General features: G+C 38.9%; 1 protein-coding gene across 5 annotated transcripts in view; it reads left to right on the forward strand.

The window, feature by feature from the left end:
• LOC117990491 (neural cell adhesion molecule 1-like) overlaps nucleotides 1-18,435 on the forward strand; it is a 165,024-nt gene that overhangs the window by 87,914 nt on the left and 58,675 nt on the right. For all 5 annotated transcript variants that reach the window (XM_034977941.2, XM_069504681.1, XM_069504682.1 and 2 more), the window contains exons 6-8: nucleotides 14,029-14,235; nucleotides 15,552-15,697; nucleotides 17,228-17,378. In XM_034977941.2, coding sequence (XP_034833832.2) covers nucleotides 14,029-14,235; nucleotides 15,552-15,697; nucleotides 17,228-17,378 — 504 coding nt within the window. The remainder of the gene's footprint in view (nucleotides 1-14,028; nucleotides 14,236-15,551; nucleotides 15,698-17,227; nucleotides 17,379-18,435) is intronic.

Consider the following 18,435-nt stretch of genomic DNA (forward strand, 5'->3'; position numbering starts at 1 on the left):
TTGAACTAGACTAGACTTTTATAAATAAAAGCTTTGTTTATTAATAACTAGCTTATGCTCGCGACCTCTACACATGGAGTACCCAAATTTCAAACCCTGTTTTACCACTTTAGGGATTGAATTTGAGAAAATGCTTTCTTAGCGGATGTCTACGTCATAATAGCTATCTGCATGCCAACAGCCCGATCCGTCCAGTAGTTTGAGCTGTGCGTTGATAGAATCAGTCAGTCACCTTTTCGTTTTATATATTTAGAATACAGAAGATTAATCTATCTTTTGTTTCTTGCTTAAGACACATTGAAATTTTTATGTGAGTAAATTGTTTTTGACTGGTCAGTGATATAAATACAAGTCCACATAATACCTATTGCTTCGTATTGTTTAAACTATAATTATACGCTCAATAGTTATACTAACTTTAATTTAACTATTTGACTCCTAAATGCATTTTCATGTCATATCAGTATAATTCTTAAACCTAATTCCCTTGTGGAAAGGGAAAGTTTTTATTTCTAGAATGTCTCTTTGAATTAGTAAGCACTTTCCTCTGACACCTGAAGGTTGCCTTCGCCTTCAGGCTATAGATAACTCGAAACCGCTGATATTATTTATTGAACGACAAAACATAGAAATATTTCGTACGCTTCACATTAGCGTAACGAAATTTCTACCTTGATAGGCCGTGCATATTAAAATCTACCTACCGCACGTTTCTTCAATTTGATTGTAGCTCCGTAACTGTCACTTTTAATGGCCAACAAGAATAGTAGCGGCCTGTGTCTAACACATTACGAAATAGTCATGGCTCATTACGATTAAAACAAACCTAAGTTTGGTTATTTTTATTCTGATACAAGTAGCCCTTGACGATCTCACCTGATGGTAAGTAACCTCCTTGTTCTAACAATTGTAGTCAATTTTATTCATATTTTATAACTTATTTAAACCCTAAACAACTTGTTTTTGTTCTGTAATATCGCAGGCTCGGAAAAGCAATGTATATATAATGTAATAAATTAATTTGATTTTAACTTTGACTTTGAAAGGTGATGGTGCAGTCTAAAATGGGAGCAATTGGAAGGGGTTGGGAAGATTTTCAGATAACAATAGTTAGAAAGGCGCCTTCCATGATTTGTCGTTCACTGGTGCTATTTAGAAGCAATCTCTCTGTGACTTATCGGCAAGTTTAAGAGCAATATATCAAAGTAATCTGTTTAATTTCTCATCTCGAACTTGAGAGAGAGGAATTTATGCTTATTCCTTGAGTGATAATGTCTTGATGGAGACTAATAGCGTCTTTATTTAAACTTCAGTGTAGTGTTTGAAACTAGTTTAAGCCATATATAGCTTCATCCGTATTAAATGTTGAATATCTCAAAATACTTTTACCAACCGATAGACGTCCACTGCTGGTCTCTTCTATAATAGGTTAGGTAGGTAGGGACTTCCACACGCCACGGGCTTGCGCCGCCTGAATACAGCGGCTCCCTGCGACTCGCCTGATGACATCTTAGTCGACCTAGTGTACAGGAGTTGATGAAATATTGTCAATCAGTTGGTTCCTTGTTTCAAATACATATTTTCTTGTTTTTTTTATTTATTTATTTTTGATTCGGGTAGCTTCGACCCGCGACGTCGTTCACATCGACAATATAGGGTTTTAAAAGACACATGGGAAATCGTAACACGATTGGATACAGTTACTTTATGTATAAAGAAAAAAAAACCGAAAACTGCTCCAATAGTTTCTATATTTTTTATAATTTTTCCGTTTTTTATTTAAAATTTCATATACCTACTTAATTATTTCTTATTTTATTATTTAACATAAGTATAAGTATTTTATGTTGATAGCGCTATAATTTTTTTTTTATTCAGATACAAGTAAGCCCTTGACTGCAATCTCACCTGGTGGTAAGTGATGATGCAGTCTAAGATGATAGCGGGCTAACCTGGCAGGGGTATGGCAGTTTTTATTAAACCCATACCCCTTTGGTTTCTGCACGGCATCGTACCGGAACGCTAAATCGCTTGGCGGCACGGCTTTGCCGGTAGGGTGGTAACTAGCCACGGCCGAAGCCTCCCACCAGGCCAGACCAGAAATTTTGAAATTATAAAATTCCAAACCCCTGCCAGGAATCGAACCCGGGACCTCCCACTATTAAGACCACAGCGCTCACCACTGCGCCAGGGAGGTCGTATAATTTGATTTATTGATCCCGTGGTGGCTAATATTGCTTTATCGTCATCTCCTTATCGGTAAACTACAATGAATAAATCTATCCTTTTCTCCTTTTTGCTTAGTTCTAGCCTCGTTCAATATTGTTAAATGCTATTCCCTCATGTGCCCCCCAGCGATAGATAACTTCAAGGTATAGTCCGTTCACTAACATAGTGTCGGTACGCCCACGTCCCACAGGCATTTTATTGGTATTTATATTGATCAACCCATCGCTGGCTCACTGCAGAGCACGGGTCTCCTCTCAGAGTGAGAAGGTTTTGGCCATAGTCTACCACGCGGGCCATTTGCTGATTGGTAGACTTCACATACCTTTGAGAACGTTATGGAGAACAGGCATGCAGAGAAAGAAATAAATTATTTTGACAGTAGGCATTATCCTTATTTGTGACACGTGCCAAGCACTACGAAACAAAGGCGGCCGTATCTAAGCTAACAGACTATACCGCTCGGAGGCGATCACCCAGTGAGAGACTGACTTATCGGCGAGTTTGAGCGCGATATATAACAGAAATCGGTTTAATTTCTCATCTCCCACTTGGGAAAGGAATTTATGATTATTCATTGAGTGACAATGTTTTGATGAAGCGTAATGGGATGTTTAGTTAAACTTCGGCGTTGTTGAATCGTTTTGAAACTAGCATGCGATACATCTTAATTCACCCAGGTTAATTATAATTTTTGTTGGAAGAAATCTCTATCAGGGTAAGCTATTTTTTGCCGGGGGACCGCCAGAATGGTTACAATCTATAGGTACGATTTTACGAATTTTGGAAGACCCTCTATTTACTGGTACTCTAGATACTGCAAATGTTAATGGGCGGCGGTAATCACTTTTCATCAGGTGACCCGCCTGGTCGTTTGCTCGCCATTTTTATTTAAAAATAGTAATAATAGTAAGAAATAATTTATTTTGACAATAGGGTTCATCCGCATTTGTGACACGTGCCAAGCACTACGAAACAAAGGCGGCCGTATCTAAACGAACAGACTATACCGCTCGGAGGCGATCACCCAGTGAGAGAGTGACTTATCGGCGAGTTTGAGCGCGATATATCAAAGTAATCGGTTTAATTTCTCATCTCCCACTTGGGGAAGGAATTTATGATTATTCCTTGAGTGATAATGTCTTGATGAAGAGTAATGGGATGTTTATTTAGATGCCTTGTTGTTGGTGATAAATGTTTTGTACTATGGGGAACTTAATTTTATCTTTAGTCTAACTTTATGTTAAGTTTTTATTTAATTTCAATTAGATTGCTATTGTAATAACATTTTAAGAATACTTGTTATCAGTATCTTTATTATAAATGTGAAAGTGTGTTTGTTTGTTGGTTTGTTGGTTTATTGGTTAGTTGGTTTGTTGGTTTGTCCACGTCGCAACGATGCAACGGATTGACGTGATTTTTGCATGGGTAGAGTTTAAGACCTGGAGATTGACACAGGCTACTTTTTATCCCGAAAAATCAAAGAGTTCCCAAGGGATTTTTGAAAACCTAAACCACGTGTACGAAGTCGCGAGCATCAGCTAGTTTACTATAAAAGTGTTTACATTAGTAAAGTCGTAAGTTAATCACGTAAGCTACTTACGTTAGTAATACATACTTACAGGTGTAATCGCGGCCTAATGACATATTCGTTTCTTTTGCAATAAAAAAAATATGAACTTATTAAATATCTTAATAGTGGCATGTGTCGTGTTTCATTATTACTATAACATAACGCAAGTTTAGAATCTTGTGTAAGCATTGTTGATAATAATATAATCCAAAGAAGCTCTCAATAGTGTAGGAGATAGCGGTAAGTTGTTACAACGATCGATAACATGGTTTCCTGCAGCAAACATTGTAATTAGCGAAAAGACTTTTAATGTTACTATCTATGTTATACTAACTGATGCCCGCGACTTCATCTGCGTGGATTTAGGTTTTTAAAAATCCCGTGGATACTCTTTGATTTTCCGGGCTAAAAATAGTCATTCAACTATCTTTATGCCAAAAATCAAGTCCATTGGTTGCTTAGTTAAGACGTGACGGAAGGACAAACAAACACACTTTCTTGAAATAGAACATATTCTATATTTACATATAACCTCAATATATAAAGAGAAAAACTGACTGACTGACTGATCTATCAACGCAAAGCTCAAACTACTGGATGGATCGGGCTAAAATCGAGCTAAAAGATAGCTATTATGACGCAGACATCCGCTAAGAAATCTTTTTTGAAAATTCAACCCCTAACAGGGTAAAATTTTGAAAAATACTAAATCACTTAAACTACAAAATGAGGCAAATAGTTATTGGTATTGCATTTTGTTTAGGTAGTATAACAATGTGGCTAATTCCGTTGTACACAATCTCTAAACTTAACTAAAATGACACGTCTAAATCTATCGCTATCCCTTTCATAATGTTGCTTGCGGGAAAGGATAGCATAAGATTTAAACCTGTTAATTTAGTTTAGTTTAGAGATTCAGTACAAGAGAATCGGCCCCATTAACGCTAAGTTTTTGCTAGCGTTCTGGTTACATACTGTATATTCGATCCTATAGAAAGTGGCAGCTGTCTCTTGGGCTATAGGGTTCCGTGTCGGAATTATGCATAGCCTCAGGGATTAGAGGGCTGTCATCCCGAACCACTTTGCGGTCGAATTCGCCGGATCCTTCTCGTGATATAGGTTAATAGACAAATTATACGCTCTACTGTTAACTATTTGTTAACTCAATATAAACAAGGCAGGATTAATCCTACTATAACAATATAAATAAATAAAAATACCTATAATACCAATTATAAACATACCAGAAGTGAAGTTAAATATTAACCACGACACACAGCGGTATATCGAGAGTTTTGCCTTTCATAATAACCTTACTGCAATATTAACTTGATTAGGGCACAATTGCTATTGTAACCACTCAATCAGAAATGCGACCTAAACACAAAAGCATTTAATAGTCGAATAAGTCTGAGGTTGAACACAGACTGCCTTAAGAATCATCAAACACTTGCTTTTATACCAATCGATTCGAGATGGTGATGCAACACATCACGTGACTTCTATCAGAGATAATTAATTATTATAAGTGCGCTAGCACAATAATTAATATAAAACCCGTGGTAAGTGGTTAAGATGGTCTCCTATTTGGGAGATCGGCGGTTCAATCCCGGGCTCGCACCTTTAACTTTTCGGAGTTAGGTAGGTGTATCACTCGCGTTTGCGCATCGAGGTCGCGTAGCTCACTAGGTATCTAGACCTAACAAGACCACAGCCTTTACCACTGCGCCAGGGAGGTCGTCACAATGGCTAAGTATGAGACCGGCAAAGCCGTGCCGCCAAGCGATTTAGCGTTCCGGTACGATGCCGTGTAGAAACCAAAGGGCTAAAAAACTGCCATACCTCCTCCAAGTTAGCCCGCTTCCATCTTAGACTGCATTGTCACTTACCACCAGGTGAGATTGCAGTCAAGAGCCAACTTGTTCCTGAATATATAAATAAATACTATCTGTCCCGGCTTACTCACGTGTGTAGTCGACGTTAGCCCGACTAGTTTCGAACCCATCCGGGGTCCTTTTTCAAGGGAGTCCGTCCGCGCACGCGCCGCGGTTTTGACTGCGGGACGCACGTGCCGCTGCCCGTAGAGCCCGTTGTGAGGGTGGCTGGGGTGGGGGGGGAGACAGCTGCCGATCGTCTCCCGACAGTTCTTGCTGTTCTTCATCACTGGAACCGTCACCGAAATCCAGGCACGCGGAGCTAATGGTGTCCCGTCCCACGACTGATGCCCATGTCTTAGCGTCAAAAAGCGGTTTCCACGCTGAGGGTAGCATCCATCCATTGTCACGATTGGGCAGCGGCACGTGCGTCCCGCAGTCAAAACCGCGGCGCGTGCGCGGACGGACTCCCTTGAAAAAGGACCCCGGATGGGTTCGAAACTAGTCGGGCTAACGTCGACTACACACGTGAGTAAGCCGGGACAGATAGTATTTATAATGGAAATCACTCACGGTAGTTTAAACGCTAAAATATATAAATAAATAAAAACCGCGCGTGTCCAAACGGTCTCTCTTCTAAGGGGCTTCAGTTAAGTGCTGATTGGCAAACCTTTGAGAAAATGATGGAGAACCCTTAGTACTTGTATCTGAATAAAAAAATTAAAAAAAAAATTCTATCATAATTATTATTATCTACTGCTGTTGTTTTTAATACCTTTTCACTTACTCATTAAATATGAACGATAACAAAGCTAACTCTATGTACAATGTAGGTACATTGTTTGCGTTTAATCTATTTTCGTGACATGATGGATTAAAAATTCGTTATTCAAAAGTTACACAAAGCCGGTATTCTGCTTTATCACAAGATATTTTTCAAAACAGTTTCTCTTATAGTTTTTATTTTTGTAATCAGTTACAAGTTAGCCCTTGACTGCAATCTTACCTGGTGGTAAGTGATGATGCAGTCTAAGATAGAAGCGGCTAACCTGGAAGTTTTACCAGTTTTATTAAACCCATACCTACTCCTTTGGTTTCTACACGGAATTGTAACGCAACGATAAATCACTTGATGGCACGGCTTTGCTGGTAGGGTGGTAACTAGCCACGGCCAAAGCTTCATATCAGACCAGGCCAGAGGAAATTTAGAAATTATAAAATTATAAATTCCTCCTACCGGGAATCGTACCCGGCACGTTCCACTGATAATACCAGAGCACTCGCCACTTATAATTTAAATATACAGGATGTAACCAGAACGCTAGCAAAATCTTAGCGTTATTGTTATACTACTTACAACACAATCCAATATCAACAACTATTTGCCACATTTTGTAGTTTTAGTATTTTTCAAACCCGCAATGTACAGCGTGCAAAACTCGGGTCAATGCCCCGCCTACGACGCAGTATTGACTCCGAGTGGTCTACTTACTACTATCGTAAACTTTTACTATATTATAGGATTTTTTTATATTATTATTTTCGTTTTTTTTGTGGTATTATATCAGTTATCATCAGTACTATTACCTGTCTTCGTTTTTGCCTGCGTTCTTGTTACACCCTGAGACTGACTGACTGAAGCTAGTAGGTAATAGATGAGTTTTTTTTTTTTTTTTTTATAATAATATTAGCCATATTAAATGGCTAATATTCCCCTTTCCTCTCCAATTAAGCGTCAGGCTTGTGCTAGGAGTAGGTACGACAATTTAGTGCAACGGGCGGGATTTGAACCGTCGACCTTTCGGTTTTCAGTCCACTCCTATACCGGTTGAGCTATTGAGGCTCTAATTAACTTTACAATTCAATAGAATCCATTGAACCGACACATTTTAATCTAACTAACTCTCACCTTAACGTTCAATTTATACTTCGGTCAAGTTAAAATTGTGTAATTTCGTAGAGGCGTAGAACAAGCAAGTTTGGAGGTCTCAAGGCTTTCTCGAGCCCCGTAATTGCGTTATCGTACCGCCCCGCGCGTATTGATCATTCCACGTCAGTTATTACAAGCAAACTTACTTGTTTGCACCAAAAAGCAGCCTCCATCTAAAGGACTCGCTATAAGCAACGTTTTTGTCTGCTACAGCAATTGCCCATTTGGTCAAGTGGCCTGTATTTATTATTATTCATCACCAATATTTTAATTATAGATAATTTGAATTATTTTTTCACGTCATTGTACTATCCTATTTGATAATAAAACGCACTTACAATCTCACAAGTGAATGTAGGTACACGAAACACTCGATACGTCTACACCCGGCCGGAGCCAACGGCAGACTGGCGCTTGCCCGCGTACACTACAGTCATTAAAATTACAAGAAAACTTACTTGATTACCAAAAATTCACATCATAATGAGAACAGAAGCAATGCACAATACAACATTTTCATCTGAAAATGTAATTTTAACCAAGCGTGTAATAAGTGTGCCTAAATTATTATTACCTCAACATTTTTATAACAAACGGACTTGTTTCGAAATGGGCTTAGAATCAAAATATTTATGAAGGTTATAATAATAAAATTGTCTTTCTATCTTTTGCGTCTTACTGAAGGATTAAACTACTGTTAGAAAAGACATATTATTCGATTAATGATTACCTTGTAGAGTGTGACTAATTTTATCAAAACTATGTACACGTTGTTAGGTGTATCATAACATATTGCATGCGAATTGGCAGAATTTGGCTGTACCTTTTAGTTTTGTAATATCTCCACTGTTTACCCATATTCGCAATAGTAGATATAAAATATTAAAAAAAAAATATATTGTCTGTGTAGGTAGGTACTTACCATGTTTTTTAGGGTTCCGTACCTCAAAAGGAAAAACGGAACCCTTATAGGATCACTTTGTTGTCTGTCTGTCTGTCTGTCCGTCTGTCTGTCAAGAAACCTACAGGGTACTTCCCGTTGACCTAGAATCATGAAATTTGGCAGGTAGGTAGATCTTATAGCTGACATTTGGGGAAAAATCTGAAAACCGTGAATTTAGGGTTAGATCACACAAAAAAAATTAAATTGTGGTCATGAACTAATAATTAGTATTTTCAACTTTCGAAGTGAGTGACTATATCAAGTGGTGTATCATATGAAAGGTCTTCACCTGTACATTCTAAAACAGATTTTTATTTATGTTTTTGCATCATAGTTTTTGAATTATCGTGCAAAATGTCGAAAAAATACAACTGTAGTAAGGAACCCTCATTGCGCGAGCCTGACTCGCACTTGGCCGGTTTTTTTTATTCCCCGCTTCCCCAAAAGTATCTGTATCGGGCAATAACGCGATGTATATTTCTAGGCGTGTTGCTCAACGTTTTTTGCCTGAAGTCCTGTACATTTGTATAGCTTTATTAAGATGTTAGAGACTTAACTCTAGGGACTTTGTTTTATTAATTCCCTCAGTTCAAACCTTTTAAGAAGATTAGAATAACTTTATTTGTGATTGATCGGAGTAGGCGTTACTTCTAATTTGACATGCCATCCATGCTGATAATTTTTTGAAAGAGAAAGTGTGCCCGTCCGTCTGTCCATTTGTTTAAGAAACGGACTTACAGACAAGCACTCTTTCGCTTTGTTATCTTTTCACGGGCCATCTGTTTTACCAACTTTGACGAAATTTGGTAGATATCTACCTAAACATATATTTTTCATCACGGAGACAATCATACTCCATAGGTTACTTTCTATGCCAGAAAATTAAAGAGTTTTTAAAAACCTTAAATCTAAGGCCACACCTGCGTGTCATAAGCACGGGATGCGGGAATGCCCACGACGCAAATGTATAGGCATGCAGGTGTAGTGGTTACTCCGCAGCATGCTATATTTGAGTGCCGTGTGTTTCAACAGGAGAGAAACTTAGTAAATGGTGAAAAGGAAGATAATTTAAACCCGCAAAACCTGATACCCAGAATGTTGAAGAACGAAGAGGAATGGGAAAAGTACGCGAAGCTACTCAAATATATAATAAAAAAGCGAGAAGACGATGAATGGGAGAGGCAAAGACCCACGCCCTGAAAAACAGCTGCCTTCCTGAAGTAATGCTTCGTGCAATTCCGGGAAGCCGCGAGCGGAGTTATCGAAGAGTGGAGGAGGTTTTTTAGTCCGTAGGAAACTGCGCAACATCTGCAGTGGAGTCGGGCATGCACAGTGCAATCCATGAGGGTTTTCCTCCTCCACGGAAAAAAAAAAAAAAAAAAAGGTGTAGTGGTTGTGTAGGTGTGCATGGCACCATTAAAATGTCGTGGCCGAGGCTACCACCACCGCGCGGCTGACGTTCCCGCACCGTATCGCATTGGTCGCGCAGGTATGGATGATGCTTTAATTGACACAGACGAAATCGCGGCCATCACCTAGTCATTACCTATACCTACCCATATTATAATTAATGTGAAAGTGTGTTTGTTTATTGGTTTGTTGGTTTGTTGGTTTGTCCTTCAATCACGTCGCAACGGAGCAACGGATCGACGTGATTTTTTGCATGGGTATAGTTAAAGACCTGGAGAGTGACACAGGCTACGTTTTATCCCGCGAAATCAAAGCGTTCCCACGGGATTTGTAAAACTTAAATCTACGTATACGAAGTCGCGGGCATCAGTTAATCAGTTAGTGTCATATAAATCGATAATAACCGGGAAAGATATCTGAGTAAGTTCCAAAATTCCAAGTTTCCGAGGTCGGATCTCTGAGGTTCTCTGAGGAGGAATACCGCAGGTAACAAGACTTTGTTTTGTTAATTCCCTTAGTACCAAGGCAACTTTTATTAATAATAGATACGACAGATTAAATAAAGGATAAACCTTCAAAGTTGTTAATTTTGATAAGTTTGGAATAATACCTTTAGGACAAAAGGCTAAGTATATCGGGAAATGACTAACGTTTCGGGTACCAAATCATAATTAACATAGGTTCTTGTAGGGACTTCGCGCCACGGTCTTGCGCCGCCTACATCCAGCGGCTCCCTGCGACTCGTCTGATGTCGTCCATCCACCCAGTAGGGGGTATTCCAACGCTGCGTCTTCCGGTGCGAGGTCGCCATTCCAACACTTTGAGACCCCAACGTCTATCGGTTTTACGAACTATGTGCCCTGCCCGTTGCCACTTCAGCTTCGCAACCCGTTGAGCTATGTCAGTTATTCTAATAGGTACTCCTACGGATCTAGTCATTTCTGATTATATTTCTGTTTCGGATTATATTATAAATGCGAAAGTGTGTCTGTCTGCTAGCTTTTCACGTAGCCCAACCGTTCAACCGATTTTGATGAAATTTGGTACAGAGTTAACTTATATCCCGGGGAAGGACATAGGAATACTTTATATCCCGGAAAATTAAAGAGTTCCCACGGGATTTTATAAACCTAAATTCACGCGGACGAAATCGCGGGCATCACCTAGTTTCTGATATTTTGACTCAACTAGTAAGAATTAAAAACAATTAACAAAATAACACCATTTCACTTAGCACTGTTACACTAACAGTCGTACTCAGAGTCGCTAAATCGTTACTTAAGTTTAGTTGAAACGAGACAGAGTCTGTTACAAAAATCTGTCTCGTTTTAACTCAATCTTAGTACCGATTAGTGATTCTGAGTACGGCTGTAAGAATTCTTATAAATCAGGAGTCATAAATTGCAAAGTGTTTAATCAAATCTCGCCAATATGAGGGAAGCAAAACTTGGCAGAGATTCCCGCAAAGTTCGGAGGACTTAATAGCCGCTTTCCTCTTCTACACTTTCTTAGTTTACTTACTGTAGGAATTTGCCAGCAGACCAAAGTTATTTTTAGTGCTGACTTTTGTTTCTGTTACAGAGAAAACTCTGTTAGGTAGGAACTAATTGAAAATACTGATATTTTGCTAAATTGTAGGAAAATTAATGTAAGTTTTATATTATATCCGTGAATGCAGCTTTAATGGTTTCATAATCCACAATCGTCAATGAGCTAAATTAGTAGTAGACGAGTGAACTTTACTTGTGGTTACGTCGTTTACATGGGCAACAACCAATAACCGACGGAAGCACGCTATGATTGGCTGAGATATTTTCGCAACATTCAAAAATTAAACTTCTGCGCAGGGACATTGGTATAACTAAGTTTTAAGTACTTACTGTAAGCAAAAACGAGCTCGCAAGAAATCTAGAGAGAGAAAGAAGAAAAGATCGTTGTCTACAATTTTAATTTAAGTATCTACTTAGCTCTTGAGATTTCCCTTAAGGACGAAATTTTGATTGAAGTAAATTAAGCTGAATATCTTAAAGAAGCTTTTGGAAATTTTCTAAAGAATAATATTATTGAAATAAAATCACCAAGTATCAAGAATGAAATGATTTTAATGCTTTACGCTTAGCGTTAGATAGATAGATAGATAGATAGATAGAAATACTTTATTGCACACAAAAAATATTACATAACATGACAAAAAACAAAGAAACTAAAACTAAAAAAATAATTGTATGCAAAGGCGGCCTTATTGCTCACAGCAACTTTTAGCGTTGTTTGGGGGTGAGCCTTAGGATTCAAAGAAATAATTGGAGAAGTCGGGGGACAACATTCTCCTAAGAGCGCCTTCTGAGCTGTTCTGAGCGGCTTGGATCATGGCATAAGGATGACGTTAGGATGGATAGGTTGGTTGGACTTGATTAGTCCCTACGCCCCCAAGGTCGTGGCGTGATTCCATGTCCGGGTGATGTGGAAATCGGGTTGAATTTGTGTGTTGCGACTTTTCTTCATAGTATAAAATAAAGTCGCTTCCTGCGTCTGTATGTATGTATGAACGCGTAGATCTTTTAAACTACGCAACGGATTTTAATGCGGTTTTCACCAATAGATAGAGTGATTCAAGAGGAAGGTTTATAGGTATAGTTTAATTCTCAAAAAATTAGAGATCCCTAAGGAAATTGAAATAATGTGAATTAGGTCGGAAAAAATCCTCTCATTTGTGAGTTTCCGAGGCGTGCGCTGCCTAAATGGTCCAAGTTACATGAAAACAATGTAAATTGAAATTGTTTCACTTAAAAAGTTTTTTTAAAAAATCCGCGATAGCATACATACGCGAAGCCGGGGCGGGTCGCTAGTACGCTATAAGATAGGTCATTATCAGTTATGATTTGATTGTTGGGGTCGTTACGGACGTGCTTAGGGCGTCTCTTATCGTAAATCGATATCTGGCATAGTTAAAAGTCAACAAAAAAAAGATAAGTCATTGTAATACATTTGTATGGAGTAATAAGTGTGATTGTAAAAAAGTAGTGATAGCCTAGTTAGGACGTCCGCCTTCTAATCGAAGGTCGGGAGTTCGATCCCGGCCGGGCACGCGCCTCTAACTTTTCGGAGTTATGTGCATTTTAAGTAATTAAATATCTCTTGCTTTAACGGTAAAGGAAAACGTGAGGAAACCTGCATGCCTGAGAGTTCTCCATAATGTTCTCAAAGGTGTGTGAAGTCTACCAATCCGCACATGGCCAGCGTGGTAGACTATGGCCAAAACCCTTCTCACTCTGAGAGAAGACCCGTGCTTTGTAGTGAGCCGGCGATGGGTTGATCATGATGATGATGAACGTGTGACCTTAAGGTCTCAACTAGTTGTTTCGAAACTGTATACTAGCTAAGCTACGATATAACACGAGAGTCTCATATCCCTATTCAAGAACAGATGGTTCAATTTACAATTGTTTATTCCACCACGTGGTTGTGATTATCTCTCCCGCCTTGGCCTACCGCCAATCGCTTGGTGAAGTGCAGTACAGTATACTCCAGAACATATTATTAGCAAGTGTTGCCAGCTGATGACACTTGGAAACTGAATATGTATTAAGAATTCCGAGAAAAACATTTTCTCACATACTCTTACATAGCTACATAGCTTAAAGCACTAGATCTTGGTGTGAAATATCTACTAATATTTCATGTACTAACCTAGAAACCAAAATAAACCTGTAAAAGCCGCTTGTACGCTACTTCTGGGCTAAGTAAACTTTAGCAATTCATTTATTGGCAACTGTGTGCGTTCTTACAAACCCAGGTAGGTACTGTAAGCTCTCAGAAGACATAATAATTGGAGATGTCTGTCAACAAGAGAATACAAACTTATTGAAAAATCCTATTACAATGTAAAGGATTATATTTTTAAGTGATAAGAAAGCTTGGTAATGAGTTGCTTTATCAGCTTTGATAGTTCTAATAAGTTTTAAGTGATATTGTAAAATGGTGATAAAAAGAATAGCCGGCTGAGTCAAAACAAAATCTAGACCTACCATACAAGACAGTTGACAGTTTTGACAAAGGCTTTTTCTTGTTGCAGGTCGTCCAGCCCCAACAGTGATATGGCTGATCGACGGCGTTCCAGCTCCTCAGTACATAGGCGAGAAGACGGACACACATGTAGTAGTCAACAAGTTAGACATACCCCACGTCAAACGGAGTCATCTCAACACCACGTTCAAGTGTCGAGCGTCCAACACCAATCTCGTCAGTCCGCAAGAGAAGACTGTCAGATTGGAAATGAATTGTACGTATGTATTGTTATCTCTTTACTTCATCATCATCATCTACTGCTGGACATAGGCCTCTTGTAGGGACATCCACATTCCACACGCCACGGTCTTGCGCTGCTTGAATCCAGCGGCTTCCTGCGACGTGGTCGTAATTCCAGCAGCTTGAGACCCCAACGTCTATTGGTTTTTCGGTCTATGTGCCACTTCAGCTTTGCAACCCAACTTCGGAACTCAAGAGAGTTTCAGGAAGTCAAGCGGAAAAATGTACAATTATTATTTGGTTGAAATAAAGAATAAAAAAAAACGCTAAGCTATGTCGATTACTCTGGTTCTCCTACGGATCTCCTCATTTCTGATATGATCACGTAGATTAACCAGAAGAAGATCACGGAGAAGAACCAAGCATAGCTCCATGTAGTAGTCAAAAAGCTTCTTTGTGTCTTTTTTTCTTCATCATCATCGTCAACCGACAGACATGCATAAAATTAAAGAGTTCCCATTGAAGTTTTAGAAACCTTATGTCACGTGGGTGCATCCGCGGGCATCATCTAGTAATGATACCTAAGCTAGGTTTATTGTACCTAGGTTTATTGCGTGCTTTAAACTTAGTATAATGAGAATGACAACAGTTTATTATAATCATAAACAGTTGTCATTCTCATACAAGCTAACATGGTACAAAATGAAACCCATTTGTTACAGTGAAACCGACGCTCGTACGGATATAGAGTAAACCCGCGACGTTATAATATAAACCTAGCTTAGAAGTCGCGAGCATCAGCTATAGCTGATATGAAACCTACCTTACCTGTGTTACCCAACTTCTACGAAATAATTGCGTACTTTAAACTTAGTAAACGACAAAGTAAAGGGAATGACAACTGTTTATTATAATCATACAAGATAATACACGAATACAGCCATGGTACAAAACCAAACCCATTTGTTACAGTAAAACTGACGCTAGTACAGATACAGAGTAAACCCGTGACGTTATCGTCAGAACTCTACGTCAACTAATCGTGTGTGTAACACGCAAACAAAGGTTCCATCCACGCTCAAACTTTATAAATATAAATGTATGACGGCTGAACTCACGTGGTCGGAGTATTCCCGACTAGTTTCAAACCCATCGTGCGCTACACAGGCATTATTACCTAATATCTGATTAAACCTAGCTTACCTGTGTAGCTTCCATAACTTCTACGAAACAATTGCTTACTTGAAAGTTAGTATTATAGGAATGACAATTGTTTAATATAATCATGAACAGTTGTCACTCGCATAAGTACAAGCTAACATGGTACAAAATGAAACCCATTTGTTACAGTGAAACCGACGCTGGTACAGATACAGAGCAAGCCCGCGACGTTATCGTCAGAACGCTACGTCAGTTTATCGTGTGTGTCGGAGGGGAGCCGCCCGCCCGCCCAACTGACCTGGTTCAAGGACAATAGGAAATTTAAACGGGGAAAAGTTTGTATCATATTTTTATTTTTACACTTTATTTGTTTTTAATTTCATGCAATCCTTTCATAGGGGTTTATGAAAAGTCTACCTCCGATTTAGATCCGTGGGATTTTGAAAACCGGTCATGTGCGAGCCGGACTCGCACATGAAGGGTTCCGTAGTCCGTACCATCATACAAGATATTTTAAATGTTTTATATGTACAACATTGCTCCGTCATATATATAATATGTTATTTAGTAAACTAATTATGTTCATATAAACATTTTTTTTGTGAAATTCCACGCGGATAAAGTCGCGATTATCACCTAGTACCTACATACTAAGTAAATATAAGTTTGTCAGAATTTTTAATTTTCGAACTAAAACTTTTGGAACTCTAAAGTAGGTTAAATAAATATCGTAAATAGGTCTCTATAAAATACTTTTCACTTAGGAATTTTGTGTAGAAAGGCAAGTATTCTCACAGCATCGTAATTACGCAATATTAATAAGGAATATTAACTCCTTTTATATAGAGAAGGAGATTCATTTAGCGAATCGCCAGAGGAAATGAAAAGGAACGTATTTCGTACAAACGGCAAAGCTTTTGGGAACTATAATTAAGCCCCGGACCGTAATCTTCGTGGGACGCTTTTCCGTGAAGAAATTGAAATACATTTGTATGAAATTAGGCGCTTTTATGTTTTTTAGGTCCATTACTAACTTTGCCGCATTGATGTCAATGCTTTAAATAGGGTCTTGTACTGTAGTAATGCTAAATGCTGATAGCCTAGTGGTTAGGACGTCCGCCTTCTTATCGGAGGTCGGGGGTTCGATCCCGGGCACGCACCTCTAACTTTTCGGCGTTATGTGCGTTTTAATTAATTAAATATCACTTGCTTTAACGGTGAAGGAAAACATCGTGAGGAAACCTGCATGCCTGAGAGTTCTCCATAATGTTCTCAAAGGTGTGTGAAGTCTACCAATCCGCATATGGCCAGCATGGTAGACTATGGCCAAAACCCTTCTCACTCTGAGAGGACGCCCGTGCTCTGAAGTAATAAAACCGGTCAAGTACGAGTTAAACTCGCACACTGAGAATTCCGTACCACAGGCGTATTTTTTCGACATTTTGCATGATAAATCAAAAACGATTATGCATAAAATTAAATATAAAATCTGTTTTGAAATGTGCAGGTAAAGCCCTTTCATATGATGCCCCGCACTTGGTATAGTAATTTTACTTCTGAAGTTGAAAATATAAATTATTTGTTAAACAAACTTTTATAATGGCTGCCATTTTGAAATTTTTAATTTTTGTTGTTATAGCAGCAATAATAATACACATTCTGTAAAAACTTCAACTCTCTGGCTTTTACGGTTCACGAAAGACAGACAGACGGACGGATGGATGAATGGACGGACGGACAGCGGATGATTAGTATAGGGTCCCATTGGCACTCTTTGGTTACAAAATCTTAAAAAATGTGGTGACTTTACTAAAAAATTGATTTGAAATATGTAGTAAAAAATTTCATAAGCCTTTTTTTTTCAGATAATGGACGCATTAAACGACACGTGGGTAAGCAGTACGCTCCAGTTTATGCCTCTACCAGAAGACGATGGTGTTCAAATCAAATGCCAAGCTGACAACAACGCGTTGCCAGGACAGACTATAGAAGACTCTTTCAAACTAGATGTCGTATGTAAGTACTTACTCGTAGGTAACTTTAGAATTTAAAAATTATAGACTATATTATAAAATATAAAAATTATAGAATATATATTAACTTTAGAATTTAAAAATTATAGAACTAAAAGAGAAAATAGGTCCGGTATTTTACACCAAGCGAGAAAAAATCTAAAAATATATAAACAACTAGCTTATGCTCGCGACTTCGTCCGCGTGGACTACAAAATTTCAAACCCCTATTTCACCCCCTTAGGAGTTGAATTTTTAAAAATCCTTTCTTATCGGGTGCCTACGTCATAATAGCTATCTGCATGCCAAATTTCAGCCCGATCCGTCCAGTAGTTTGAGCTGTGCGTTGATAGATCAGTCAGTCAGTCAGTCAGTCAGTCAGTCAGTCAGTCAGTCAGTCAGTCATCTTTTCCTTTTATATATATAAGATTATATATAATATCTCACACCCGGCTTTACTCAAGTGTTTAGTCGACGTTAGCCCGACTAGTTTCGAACCCATCCGGGGTCCTTTTTCAAATGGAGTCAGTTCGCGTACGCGTCGCGGTTAAGACTACTTTTGAAAAAGGACCCCGGATGGGTTCGAAACTAGTCGGGCTAACGTCGACTAAGCACGTGAGTAAAGCCGGCTGTGAGATATTATACATATGTAATGGAAATCACTCACGATAGTTTAAACATTAAAACGTATATATAAACAAGATAGTACGTTTCCTCACGATGTTTTCCTTCACCGTTAAAGCAAAAACGCACATAACTCTGAAAAGTTAGAGGTGCGTGCCCGGGACCGAACTCCCGACCTCTAATTAGAAGGCGGACGTCCTAACCACTAGGCTATCACAGCTTATGCTTATGCAGGTAAACGACTGCATTAGGAAGCCTAAAATAAACATATCAAAATATTATTTGTCTGGTGGGAGGCTTCGGCCGTGGCTAGTTACCACCCTACCGGCAAAGCCGTGCCGCCAAGCGATTTAGCGTTCCGGTACGATGCTGTGTAGAAACCAAAGGGGTATGGGTTTAATAAAAACTGCCATACCCCTTCCAGGTTAGCCCGCTTT

This window comes from Maniola hyperantus, chromosome 18 (assembly GCF_902806685.2).
Source record: "Maniola hyperantus chromosome 18, iAphHyp1.2, whole genome shotgun sequence".
NCBI lineage: Eukaryota > Metazoa > Arthropoda > Insecta > Lepidoptera > Nymphalidae > Maniola > Maniola hyperantus.